Source organism: Oryza sativa, chromosome 3 (assembly GCF_034140825.1).
Source record: "Oryza sativa Japonica Group chromosome 3, ASM3414082v1".
In the NCBI taxonomy this organism is placed as follows: Eukaryota; Viridiplantae; Streptophyta; class Magnoliopsida; order Poales; family Poaceae; genus Oryza; species Oryza sativa.
Genome location: NC_089037.1, coordinates 3,626,382 through 3,639,884, shown reverse-complemented (window position 1 = coordinate 3,639,884; position 13,503 = coordinate 3,626,382). Strand labels below are relative to the sequence as shown.

The 13,503-nt window shown below is 43.8% G+C and overlaps 3 protein-coding genes across 3 annotated transcripts; 1 reads left to right on the top strand and 2 right to left on the bottom strand.

Annotated features, from left to right (window-relative positions):
* Positions 1 to 670: 670 nt before the first annotated feature.
* On the bottom strand, positions 671 to 3,155 carry LOC4331741 (non-specific lipid transfer protein GPI-anchored 14). The gene is made up of 3 exons (XM_015773936.3): positions 2,630 to 3,155; positions 1,691 to 1,771; positions 671 to 1,138 (listed from the first exon to the last, which is right to left on the bottom strand). Exons 1-3 carry the CDS (start codon positions 3,069 to 3,071, stop codon positions 978 to 980), a joined length of 684 nt encoding a protein of 227 aa, XP_015629422.2. The 5' UTR covers positions 3,072 to 3,155; the 3' UTR covers positions 671 to 977.
* A 703-nt stretch (positions 3,156 to 3,858) lies between these two features.
* On the top strand, positions 3,859 to 4,551 carry LOC112938181 (EID1-like F-box protein 3). Its single transcript, XM_066309078.1, has 3 exons — positions 3,859 to 4,058; positions 4,096 to 4,153; positions 4,228 to 4,551. Exons 1-3 carry the CDS (start codon positions 3,859 to 3,861, stop codon positions 4,549 to 4,551), a joined length of 582 nt encoding a protein of 193 aa, XP_066165175.1.
* Positions 4,552 to 7,176: 2,625 nt separating this feature from the next.
* On the bottom strand, positions 7,177 to 12,773 carry LOC4331740 (carbon catabolite repressor protein 4 homolog 1). Its single transcript, XM_015777296.3, has 13 exons — positions 12,615 to 12,773; positions 12,199 to 12,535; positions 10,460 to 11,222; positions 10,012 to 10,098; positions 9,825 to 9,908; positions 9,657 to 9,743; positions 9,477 to 9,563; positions 8,879 to 8,932; positions 8,700 to 8,791; positions 8,493 to 8,607; positions 8,258 to 8,408; positions 8,008 to 8,161; positions 7,177 to 7,652 (listed from the first exon to the last, which is right to left on the bottom strand). The coding sequence occupies exons 2-12, from the start codon at positions 12,354 to 12,356 to the stop codon at positions 8,016 to 8,018; spliced, it is 1,824 nt and encodes a 607-aa protein (XP_015632782.1). The 5' UTR covers positions 12,357 to 12,535; positions 12,615 to 12,773; the 3' UTR covers positions 7,177 to 7,652; positions 8,008 to 8,015.
* Between the last annotated feature and the right edge of the window lie 730 nt (positions 12,774 to 13,503).

Sequence of the window (13,503 nt, the reverse complement as noted above, 5' to 3'; positions counted from 1 at the left end):
CCAAGGACGAAATTCCTCTCTCGCCGCCGACGACGACTCGATGAGCGGGTGCAAATCGCGTGTAAGACCGTGGATTTGAAACGACATCCTCCACGACATGGACCAAACACACAGGTGGGGTTTGGAGTTTAATTCTCCGAACCCCCTGACCCCTTCCTTTTTCTCAATATCCTTGCTTCTTTTTCTTGGCAACATGAAGGTAGCTGCAATAAAAATCACCACAAATGTGTGATCTAACGTTTCTGCACTAGTTTTGGGTACCATCACTCAAATTCGATACGGTACAATGCAAAGGTGAAATGTGGGAGGTCGGAGTGTAATTCTCCGAACCTCTTGGACCCCCTTTTTTTCTCAATATCCTTGCTTCTTTTTCGTGGCAACATGAAGGTGGCTGCAATAAAAATCACCACAAATGTGTGATCTAAGGTTTCTGCGCTAGTTTTGGGTACCATCGCTGAAGTTGGAGAGCAAATTCAAGACAATATAAGAAGTATCTTATCGAGACATTTGAGAATACATAACATCGCTGAATTTCATGGAACCGTCACTCGTGAGGCGAGCATCACAAATTCATGATTCAAAAGTACAAAAACAACCAGAAAGAAAAGCTGGAACAGATCAATCAAACGGCTCACCTTACTGCTACTCTGGCAGCAACAAATATCAATCGTGATCAGCATTAGTAACCAGATGTACTATAGAAAAGCTAGTAGGAGTAGCAAAACACATCGTCCAGAATCCAGAACATAGCAGGAAAAGAACAAACAGTGCAGTACAGTACACTGCAAACGCCAACGAATTACTATCTGTCACATACTACAACATATGCACGGATGCATCACACTCTCTGAGTCTCAGTTTTTCACCAGGCATTGTCCAATATAATCGCCCACTAATTGATCTGGCTCCATCCAATCCCGTGTTCTTGGTTTCGATCGGTAGCTGCAGAGGACGCACGAGATGATGCAGACAGTGATCTAGAAGGACGACGGAGCTGAGAATTCCGGCAGGAGCAGGAGGAAGTAGCCGGCCAGCAACGCCGTCAGCGCGGCGCCGGCGGTCGCCGCCGACGAGCGGCTGCCCCCGTTGGCCGCCTGCACAGCGCGCGAGTCGGTCGTCGTCGTCGAGTTGTCCTTCGCTGCATGGAGAAAGTGACAAATAATCAGCGTTGATCATCAGATCAGAGACGTAGTTTGTATGCAATGACGATGAGCAATGCCGATAAATTAAGCAGCAGAATCGTTAACAGCTGAAGCAAAGATGAACTATACTATTTTTCTCAGTGAAATCGAATTGTTCTTGAAACATTTCATAGTTTCAGACCATCAGTTTAACTTTAGTCTCAGCTTCGGTTGATTCTCAACTCTACAAAAACAGTTTATGAACTATGATTACCAAGAAACTCCTGGTTGTTTCTGTCTCAGACCGTGATGATGTCAAAGCACTAGCGCGCTGTGTTTGGTGGGTCACATTACCACACGACCGCAGTGCACACCTTTCGGCGATATCAAACTTCTCATGTCCACATGACAAAACTACTCACTCATACATTAGTCACTGCCGTAAATTCCACTATGTAGTACGGATCATGGTCAGTAATTTGTAGAACTACATGATCTGCAGAGAAATTAACAGTGGAGACAAGACATAGACACTGGAGGGAACAACAGATTAAGTAAGGCTCACTCACCTGGAGCAGCAGGGGAGCCCTTGTCGCCACCGGGGCTGAAGATGGCGGCGTCTTTCGAGTTCGGAGGAATGTGAAGGAGCTCTGCAACATGCCACAATAATTCATGCGGATCATGTAAAAAAAGAAAAATCATTGTTGCAGAGCATTATTGTGGCATGTTTGAATAATGCGGGAGAATGTGGAGGAGTTCGACTTTCAATTATTTGCAGCTTCAGTTGAACTGAAACTTGAAAGTCGAAAAAATCACACAAAAAACATTAAGAAAAGTACTTTTACGGTACAATATACTATACCAGTATATACTATATACTGGTAGTATATAGAAGGGTATGTTAGGAATTTGATAGAAAATAAAATAACATTTTAATAATTTTTGGTTCAGATTTGACCTATTTGGGAGTGCCCGGTCCTGGATCTTATCGTGCACTAGGGGATAAGCATTCCAAGCGCCATCCGATGACGGAGCATGATAGCACAATTTGATAATAAAATAACGAAGAAAAGACAAAATTACCCTTTCAAATTTTATACTACAATCTAATTAACTAAAAAATCAAATTAATCTACACCGTTAGATCATATATATATATATATATATATATATATATATATATATATATATATATATATATATATATATATATATATATATATATATATATATATATATATATATATATATATATATATATATATATATATATATATATATATATATATATATATATATATATATATATATATATATATATTTACAGTATATACTAGCAGTATATTGTACCGTATAAGTTCTTGCCCGTGTCGACGGTGGACGCTGGACAGAAACGTCGACAACGAGATGGCGTGGTCACGGACCGCAAGAAAGCAAAAGAAAACAAAGCGAGAGCGTCCGAGGCGGCGGCGAGGTGAGAGAGGTGTGTAAGAGTAAGATGGGCGTACGGGGGCAGTGGGAGACGTTGGCGTGGGTGGCGCCGCAGGCGGAGGGGAGGGCGAGGGCGAGGGTGGCGTTGATCTTGATGCCGAGGTTTGGGTCGTCCTTGTCCTTGACGAGGACGCACAGGCACTTGGGGCTCTTCCCGAGCACCTGCCGGAGCCCCCCGCAGCAGTCCGGCGCCGGCGCCTTCGCCTCCCCCTGCACGTACTGCAGGCACGGCGCCAGCCCCACCAGCTGGTCCGCGCACTCCGTCCTGTCCGCGCTCATGTCCCCCCTCGCCACCGCCGCCACCGCCATCGCCGCCACCACCATCGCCACCATCGCCATCCCCAACTCGAAGCAGTGGTGAGTTGAGTTGAGAGAGTGAGGGGTTGGGTGGGTTGGTGAAGGGGAGTTATAACGGGCGAGGGCGGGTGGTGGTGCAGTGTGCAACTGTGGACGTGCCATGCACAGATGCACTGGGGGTCGGGGGAGGGGGTGGGGGGTGTGGGGGCGTGTCGTGCTCGCATCGCACGGGCTTACGTGCAGTGGAGCGGAGGACGCGCACTGTTCGGCGGTCGACCGGTGCACCGCCCCCGTCCCACCGTGGCGTCCCCGGTTTTCCGTGGCGGTGTCGCGCTGCCAGCCACGGCCCACGGGCCACAGCCAGACCCTGCCCAGAATTACATAGCAAAACGGCCGAAACGTCACGCTAAAAAAAAAGAGAAAATCCATGAAATGCCATTGACAAACACCCTAATCCAAGAAATGCCATCGACGAACGCGACTTCCAGCAAATGCCATCGTACGAGCCATTTTGTCCCAAAAATGCCATCGCCGTCACTTTCACTCTGTTAGACACCGTTAATTTTGTCAAAATGACCAAATTACCCTCCTCAACAAAGGATAAATCCCCTTCTCTTCCATCCCATCGCCGGCCACTATTCCTCCCCTCCACTTCAATCGCCAGCTCCCGATGGGCGACAGCGGCAAGGCGACGCTCCCAGGCGGTGGCACATCAGTTCCAGGCGTCGACGCGACGGGCGGCGAGGAGGTGGCAGGCGGTGGCGCGGGGCTCCCAGGCGGCGGCGCGGTGGTCCCAGGCGGCGCCTGTGGCAGCGGTCCCAGGCGTCGACGTGACGGGCGGCGAGGAGGTGGAAGGCAGCGGAGCGTCGGTCCCAGGCGGCGGCGCGTCGGCAGCAGGCGTCCGCGCGGTGGTCCCAGGCGTTGACGCGACGGGCGGCGAGGAGGTGGCATGCGGCGGCGCGGTGGTCCCAGGCGGCGGCGCGTCGGCCGCAGGCACGGTGGTCCCAGGCGACGGCGCCTCGGCAGCAGGCATCCGCACGACGGTCCCAGGCATCGACTCATTGGGGGAGGTTGGCCGGTGATGGCGAAGCTGCTCTTCTTCTGCTGCCGCGCGGCCGCCGCCGTGCCGGGCCACTTTGCGAGCACGCGGTGGCCGTCGCCAGTGGCGGATCCACCTCCCGGACAGGTCGGGCGGCCGCCCGTGCTCCGTCGATGTCGTCTTCACTACGAATAGCTGTCAACACCTATCAAAATTAGTCGATCACCGAAAAACGCTATTACTCGCCCGGGCTCAACGATGCCGCTAGCTCCGCCACTGGCCGTCGCTGGCGCAGTGTACGACGACATCGTGGGCGCGTACCGCGGGTTCATGCCGTCGCGGACGCGCGCGTTCCTCGTCATCCACCATGGCCCGCTCGAGCCGCACGTCCGCTGCCCCTACTGCGGCGCCCGCGTCTGGAGCATGACCGCCGCGGGGCTCGCCCGCCTCTCCTCCTCTTCCTCCAGCGACGGCGAGCGAAGCGCCGACTCCGACTCCAACCACAGCGACGACGAGTCATTCGCCGCCGCTGACGTGAGCCTCCCACTTCCTCTGGCTAGCCGCGTGTCAGGCCGGCGCCTTCGAGGCAGGCCGGCCATGTAACGCATCAAGCATTAGCGGTAGTTTTTTTTTTACCGGTGGATTGGGATAGTATTATTTGGAGTGAGGGCAATTTAGTCATTCTTGTAAAATGTTTTGTTCTAACGGTGTGGACTAACGGTGTGATGGCATTTCTGGGAGAAATAGGCTTGTACGATGGCATTTTCAGGAAGTTGCGTTTGTCAATGGCATTTCTAGGATCAAGGTGCTTGTCGATGGCATTTTATGGATTTTCTCAAAAAAAAACGTAAGGACTCTACAGTGAAGTGATGGAGCAACCTAAATCTAGCTTCATCTTACTAATTTATTTTACGAGAACATTATACCCAATATCGTTTATATTTTAGTTGAAACTGTTTGGTTGAGCTGTGACTTACCGAGCTCATGGGTTTTCTTATAACTTGGCGACGTGGAACTGTTCACGGCGAAGGCGCCCAGTTCACAACGCCGCGAAGACGGTGTGGGAGGAGGATGCAATTCAAGGTGGGGGATTTGATGCGGTCGCGTTGGTCGTTTTGATGAGTTGCGTGGTTGGGGAGATGGGTGCAGCGCTGCACAGCAGCAACAGCCAATAACTCCGGCATTCATGCAACAGCAGAGGAGGCACTGTCGCGCGGTGCGGCCGGCCTGATGAACAATGGTGGTGGATCGCCTTCGTCTCTCCATGTGGATTACCTGCCATTCTGCCAAATGCCTTCAAGCCTGACACAGTGATACAGCCAGGAAAGTAACGGAGGTTAGGCCAAGTTTACTTCCAAACTTTTTCTTCAAACTTTTAACTTTTCCATCACATTAAAAATTTCCTACAAACAAACTACCAATTTTTCCATCACATCGTTTCAATTTCAACCGAACTTCCAATTTTAGCGTAAACTAAACACACCCTTATTCAGTTATTGTTGTTGCTGGATCTTGCAAAGAAAATCGTCCCATTCCGAGATAGTATTAACGTCCTAAAATATACTATCTCCATAATAAGAGATGTTGCATATCTACAACTCCCTTTCTCCTAAAATATAAGGACCTCATCCAACAAAAACTCCTTATATTTTAGACCGGAGGGTGTACATGAAAAAAAATCCGACAAAGATAATAGCTATTTCTAGCTATGATCCAAAGTTGTTCCTTTTCAAACTATTGTTATTTCTCTACAAAACTAAAGAGCAGTAGTAACGTAATCCATCTGTCCTAAAATATCTAAATCTAAGATAGGACATCCTAATACAACCAATCAGAACAAGAGCTTATCTAGATTCATTGTACTAGGTCCTATCGTTAAGAGGTTGTTTGGGAGAGTTTAAGATTATAAGAAGCAATTGGTTGGTAGCCGGCTTTTACGAATCTACAAAAGTTTGATTTCTCAACTTTTAGCTTTTAGTTTTTTATGGAAACTTGAACGATAATATTTTGTTTGGGGAGCTTCTTATTTTGACAAAAGCTTAAAAAACTCTCCTAAATAACTTCTAAGGCTGCGTTCGTTCGTTGGAGATAGGGGAGATTGTCACTCGTTTTCCGTGCGCACGCTTTTCAAACTACTAAACGGTGCGGTTTTTGCAAAAAAAAAATTATATAGAAAAGTTGTTTTAAAAAATCATATTAATCTATTTTTGAAGTTTAAATTAGTTAATACTCAATTAATCATGCGCTAATGACTCAACTCGTTTGACGTATCTTCCCAATCCACTCTCCCTCGAACACAGCCTCTAAGTTATTCTAGTACGGAGGGACTGAAGCAGGGTAGAATGGCCCAGAGTACCATAGGCCAGTACATTAGTGCTGTGCAGAAACCCAAAACAGTTTTCTGGCGCCTTCCTTTCCTCCTCTCGCAGTCTTCATCCTGGATGTAAAGAGCAATTTCTCAAGAGCGACGTGCAGCGTAGAACCAGGTGGCAGACGGTTGTAGGGTCGCGTAGCAAAGTGGCAACAGCAGCTGAGTTCATGAATCATCCGCCGTGTTTAGTTCCAAAATATTTCTTCAAACTTCCAACTTTTTCATCACATCAAAACTTTCCTACACACATAAACTTTCAACTTTTCCGTCACATTGTTCCAATTTCAACCAAACTTCTAATTTTCACGTGAAAACACGGCCATCATTGCACCGGAACAGCTCAAGATGAATGGGATCCAAGCCTCTAGTGTGGCTAGTAAAAGACCAGTAGCAAGCCATGTAGTGCAATCTTTAACTTCTGCGTACCAGGGATGGCAGGAGCAATCAATCTGCCTATCGGCAGGATATTAAACATGCTACAGTAGAGTTTGTCATGAAGCTGCTGGCAACCAAAGTAAATGCAAGCATATCAATTCGGGTGGTAGTAGTGTAAAAACATTCGGGGTGCTTCCACTAAATAGGAACAGTGAAACACTCTTGACATCCAAAATGTCAGGATCCATTGATAGCTGAATTTCTCTTACACAAAGTATGAGCATCCTGTTTTCTTCAGATCGGCCCCAGCAATAATCTTTAGGAGGTTCCTGGCAACTGTTTTGGGAGTGTTCTTACCTTGTGAGAATGAGAAACAACAAATAGGTAGATTGTTGATAAACACTATCAAAAGGACAACCTGGGTTTCATTAAGTAGCGAACACAAATAAATATACATACATGAAGCAGCATTGCCCTCAGAATTTTTGCAACAAACCAAACCCGTAATTTCATTTCCTTCAAGATAACTGTACTTCAGTTGGCAACTATGGCTCTTAAACAACAATTAACATTTCCGAAAACTAGCACCGACCCACGTGACAGATTTACATGTCAGCCAAAAAAAAAAAAGTGAGACGTACACAATGGATTATGGAAGGGATCATTTCCAGCTTGTAAGAACTAGATTCCATGGTAAGGAAAAATTGTAGACAGACTGAAATTGAAAAAAACTAACAATGATGCTATTAAATATTTCTCTTTGCGTGGATATTTCACCTATAGAAAGTCGCAATCCAGCTAGAGCCACTAAAAAAATCAGGGCAGAAATGAAAAGAGTAATGAACATAACAATCCTCCCTTCCTTAAGATTGTTAATCTTACTTCCCCTGAGGGTATGTTCCCTTGTGTATGTTGGTAATCACGCCGCTAGAGCACCTCCTAGTGAACATGGATGTACCTGCAGACAAAATGCTTTGTCAGGACCTATAGCAACAGCATAATTCTGCACTAAATGGTCATCATGAGTGCCCCAGCTGTCAGACTGTAGATTTTCAACTACTAACAACTCACAAGCTCCAGGAGGCAAAACAATTCATGCAAAGTGAGATATGGGGACATATGTCATGTGTACTTGAAACTAAGAATTCCTGCATTTGGTTTATTAAAGTTGAGGTACAAGCATCTATTGATTTTGGTGAACGGCATTACCATTCAAGGAATATTGATGGGGCGTTCTATTATCTAAAGAACATGGGTAATTCCAACCAAATCAATGGTATAACTAATCAATGATTTTAGTACTTTGCTCATACCTAGGGTATCATCGTCTAACTCTAGGCTTGCACCGAAATTCTGCTAAGAGTGCTATATGATCTGATGACCATTCAGGTGAAGGAAGCGCAGTGTCTTTCCGTAAGCTATCCTCATCCAGAAGTTCCAGCAACGATTCCACTGATAACGAATCCGCTGAAATGGAAAATACAATGCAAAGGTAAATCTAGCAATATTTGCATATTCCAGAACACACCACAGGCAGCATTTCAACAAAGTTTCACCACAAACCTGTGTAAAATATGTAATCAATGGTCCCAGTGAAATCCCTCGTGCAATTTGTGAAAAGTGGTTCATTTGTTGCAGGGTCCATTCTCCTCCTCTGGTGCTCCAAATCATAACCAGCACCAACCATCCTTGCAAATGAAGAGTACGCACTCACCTGTAAAACAAGCAAATCCTTTGTTCAGAGCCATAACTAAAAAATATAAAGTAGATTAAGAGAGCTGCGTTGGGTTCACTATACCAGAGGAAGCTGGTGTGTCAACTTGCTTGCTGGTCGCAAAATTCCAAGAGGATCTATTGCTAGATCTGGATGCATCAGATCAACTTTCCCCATTGCAAGAAGCCCATGTGGAGTACTGCAACGTTACAGTGCGCATTTGCCATTTAGAATCTTCACATAGTAGGACATAAGGAGAATAAATCCAAATCCTTCAGTAGATGAACAAACCTTCCAGGGGTTGCATTGAAATCTCCACAGACCAGCATTGGAATGTCCGCACTGACAGCTATTTTTTCTAAACCTTTTAGGAGGGTGTTAACCTGAAAGAATTTCATAGAAGATTACAATTGTCAATTCATGAAAATTAGAAATACTGTAAAATTCTGCAAACAGAGTTATGATCTGACCTGCCATAGCTTGACATCTTTGAGGTCTTGGTGAACATTGATATGCGTATTTGCCTGAAAAACAAACAGGTTAAGAAACAAATGAGATCCCCATGGCACCAAAAATGCTATTACAAGAGAACTAAGCATGAAGTAAGATCACTGCAAATATACTTGATACAGTCTACTTAATGCAGGTAAACAACTCAGTATATCATAAAAGGTGCGGAAACCCCTCCGATAATCGAATAATCAAAATGACCCAAAAAGAAAAGAGGGATCCAACAATAAATTGATGAATACCATGGATACAATGGACATGTAAAGCATGCATCTTGTTCTCTCACATCATAAGCATCCTACATGCTACAACTATGGGTAAAAAACTTTGGTAACTGGTGTATGGCATTCTATTATATTTTTCCTGAGTCCTTACTCATGACAGAATCGTCTGATGCTACATGTTCGTGAACAAAACCTTACAGAAAATCCATGAAGAAACATCCTTCATCTAGATGTATAGTTTAATAAGTGAGATCTCACTGAAATGGATGTTCTTCTGTTGATTCAGAAAGAGTACAACAATTACATTTGCAAATATAGACTCAGAATATCTTACCACACAAAGGAGCTGTCTTTTGCTAGGGTTATCAGCCCCATGGCTACCAAACTTAGCTTCTAAAACTGCAATCAACGCAATGTTATCCTGCACAGTCAAGAAGAAGAATTAGCACATTAATATAACAATTGACAGCACAGGTCGTAAGACATATTTCTTGTTTTTAAATTTGGGGCATACCTTAATCAATCGAGTTAAAGCCACTTTTCTTTGAGCAGCTGGAATAATTGCATCAGTTAAAGACTGTGCAGCCTTATTAAACTCAACCTACATTGAAGTTCAGAAAATATTATACGAATGGTATGAAGAAAATTGAAGACTATAACAAAAACCCTGCCATTGAGATACCTCGTATTTTTTGACATGTGAAAATTTGTCCCTTCGAAAGAAAGTAGCACATCCATCAATTGATTGGAGATTGCCAGTGTACACCTATTACATAATTGATGCACAAACAACGCATCAAGCAATAATTACGAAGTCAAACAAAATAGTATGCCAAGTTGTTTATCCAACCACAAAATAAAAGGCATACCTCAGTTGTCCTTTTCTTGAACAGTGCCTGATATCCATGTTTGTCAAGCTCCGGTGCAAAGAATTCTTCAAAGTGGTTACTTTGTACCTGAAAGTAGTAATGTTTAATTCATAATAGAATTCTTGAAACTTGATTATTTTGATCCTGAAAAATCAAGAGAGCAACCAATAATAGTGATCTAGCTAATGTGGAACTAATGAAGCAGGACACAACACAAGAAAGACTTGAGGACAGTATCATGAGCAAAGCAAGGTTTAGTAGGAATGTAGGATAAACAAATTATAAGGGTGTTCTATTGAAAAATGACTGAAAATGACACCAAAGTTTGTTAAGCATATCAAACATATTTCGCGCACTTTACATATGTAAGTCGGAAGTGGTAGATATGCAACATTCAGATCTTTCAAATATTTTCTATAAAAAAAGGATAACAATTAAAATGGCATACCTCCTGAAGGCAGATGATATCCGCATGGTAACCAATTATTTCACGCAGCAAATTTTGTCTTCTGTAAGGCCATGAAAGTGCCCAAGTTGGGCAATAGCTGTATGTATCACTTGTTGCATATGTATCAGCAAGAATATTGTAAGACAACACTGTGAATGTCCCAAAAGAAGAATTTCGGCTGTCTAGATCAAAGTGTCCCATTACATCAGCCGAATTCACTGGTATCAGACGACGCGGAGTGGGTGTTGGAGCAGGAATTACACGAGATGTCATGATTGAAGTTGGAGCTCCCACACTCGACCTTGTTTCTGAATCCACTGCTACACATTCGAATCTTAGGGCATGCCCAATATCATCAGCAGTTGGCGTATACGTCCGTGAACGTCCCACTTCAAACCAAGTTTCACCAGAATTCTTTTCAGTTCCAGTGGGATACACAGGTGTAGGTCCATTATTAACACTTGAGCTCTGTCCAATATTTGATGTTGAGCCAGATAAACTGGCATTTATAATCCCTGCATTGCCACTACCAAATCGGCCAAATAACTCCTCCTCTTCGTTGCCATTTTCATTTAAAGCGCTCAAAGCACGTTCATGCAACACCCTGTGGTGTTGCCAGGCATCTGAGAAGCACTTAGCAGAACAATGGTAGCTCTTAGCAACTGGTATTTTTGACTTCAAACACCCCAAGCACTGTATTGTTGCCTGTTCTGTTGGATGAACATTGCAGACAGCGACTCTTCGATCACTTTGTATGCGGTACCTTTATAAGGAAGTAAAATCAGTGGTCACACATGTTATTTATGTAAAAAGTTCAAAGATTAGTTTAGCTGAGGGAATAGCAATACTCCATGTTGCAGGGTTGTGGCTACATATGTAGAATCCACAATTCAAAAAAGGCTGATTGAATAATTTATAAAGGCATTTAATCATTTCCTAAGTGTCACCAAATGATAACCAAAACAAAGCTCCCAATAATAGCAATAAGGCAATTATAATAGACTATTCAAGATATACTATAAAACAAGAGGAATTTCACTGTAGGCACTGACAAACCTTCCGTTTTTAATAACCGACAACGTTGACAGAGCTCTATGAATTTTTTACCGCGAATTTTTCGACAGAACTTTGACTGTGCTCTTAAGGATGCTCGTTTATTGCCACAATCAAGAAATGATGCAAGTAAAACCCTGACCGTGGATACATTAGCAAAAAAACACATTATTTGAAACCCAGAAAGTTTCAATTAATCCTGAATGACATAATGTCGACACGGCACAACAAAAAATCAGTTCCCTAAAATGTTTACCCGTTGTCCATCTACCAGTCATCTAGTTATACTTCATACCAGCTAGTGTTGGGGTTATCAGGGGCATATCACTACACATAATACAAAACGCCAAACGTATTAAATTACTGATGACGCCATGCATAACATAATTCATCTGCCATACAAATGAGCGAATGGCGATACTTCTCATTGAGTGTCCCAAGGATGCAAACTAGCATTTCGCAGTCTATATACACATCTATCTATTATCTACTAGCTAGAATGCAAAATGTCTTTTAGTTCTGTATTTTTTCTAACATTCTGCACTGTAATCTAAAAACTTGTAATCGGCTAATCGCTATTATTTCATAAAACGAATCTATAGTCATTTGCAACTTCAATTAAGTAAACATTTCTACAAGACTAGGAAATTTGAATCATTTGAAGGTTCAGATGTGAGCTAACTCACCATTTATACCGCATAAAGTGCCCATCCAGAGGGATGGCCTCATGCACATCTTCGGTGGAGATGCCGCCATCGGGGCGCCGCAGGAGCACGTAGGGCGTGATCTCGCAGCCCACGATAGGGATCTCCGACGGGAGGTGCACCCGCAGGATGGTCAGCATCCTTCCCTCCTCCCCTCCCTCCTCGCCCTGCAAAACCCTAGCTTCAACCGCACGACCCACTCGTCCGACTCCACCTTCGCTCTCGAGCTCCGAAATCTAGATCCCCCACCCCGAGGCGGATCCGCCATCACCTGCCCACCGCCGCCAGCGTTGCGATTCCCCCAAAGTCGAGCCCAAGCCTGGAGCCGCCGCCCGAAACCGCGTCAAATCTCGCTAGGGGAGCTCGCGGCTCGAGGAGATCCGGTGGAGTGAGCTTACCGGGAGGGAGGATCCGCGCGGGGTCTAGAAGCTTCTGGAAGATTCCTGAGGCGCGAGGTAGGGAACCAGAAATGGCTAGGGTTTTGGGACTCGGAGGCGCTGCCCTGCCTCTCCCCTTTCTGTCGCTGGCTCGCTTAGCTGCTTTTCGTTTTTTTTTCTGTTTTCCTTTTTCTTTCCCTTTTCTTTCTTTATATTATGGATTTTCTTATTTGTGTTTGGCAGTTTGGCTTGGCACATCCAACACACATAGAAGTAAGACAGTGGATATATATAGAGCAGTCTTTATCTAGTGCACAGTATTTATGTTTATTAAATTTCGGTAGAGCATCTTTAACCATCCGCTACCATAAACATCGTATCTGTTCGAATTAATTTATCATATTCTACCCATCGTTCTGTAGCATATTTATCATGTCTTTAAAAAACATGAAGACAACGAAAAAAAAGAAATGCATAGCTCTAATAGTACGGTATCACTATAACTACGGTAGCACCACACAAAAGAATACATGGTCGCTACAGCATATGCATTGTAAAGCCATCACTATATAGTGTTAATCTTCATAAAATTGTGATGCCGGCCTATCTGAATAATCATTATTGTTTCGAAAGACTCACATGATTGATGAATTTGTAAATAAATACTCATGTCAGTGACTAGTGAAATTAAAAGCATTTATATTATTTTATAGCATATGAATATTACTTTTTCTGACCCTACGTATAGTCATCGGGCAATAAGCTAACCCCAAAAAATTCTATATTTAAAATACATATCTTATCTACTACTACTTTAAAATAAAAAAAAGTTTCCGTCGTCCGATGGAAAAAAAGCGAGAAAAAAAAAGAGAAAAAAACTTCTATTGTTAAAAAAAAAACGTCCGACTTC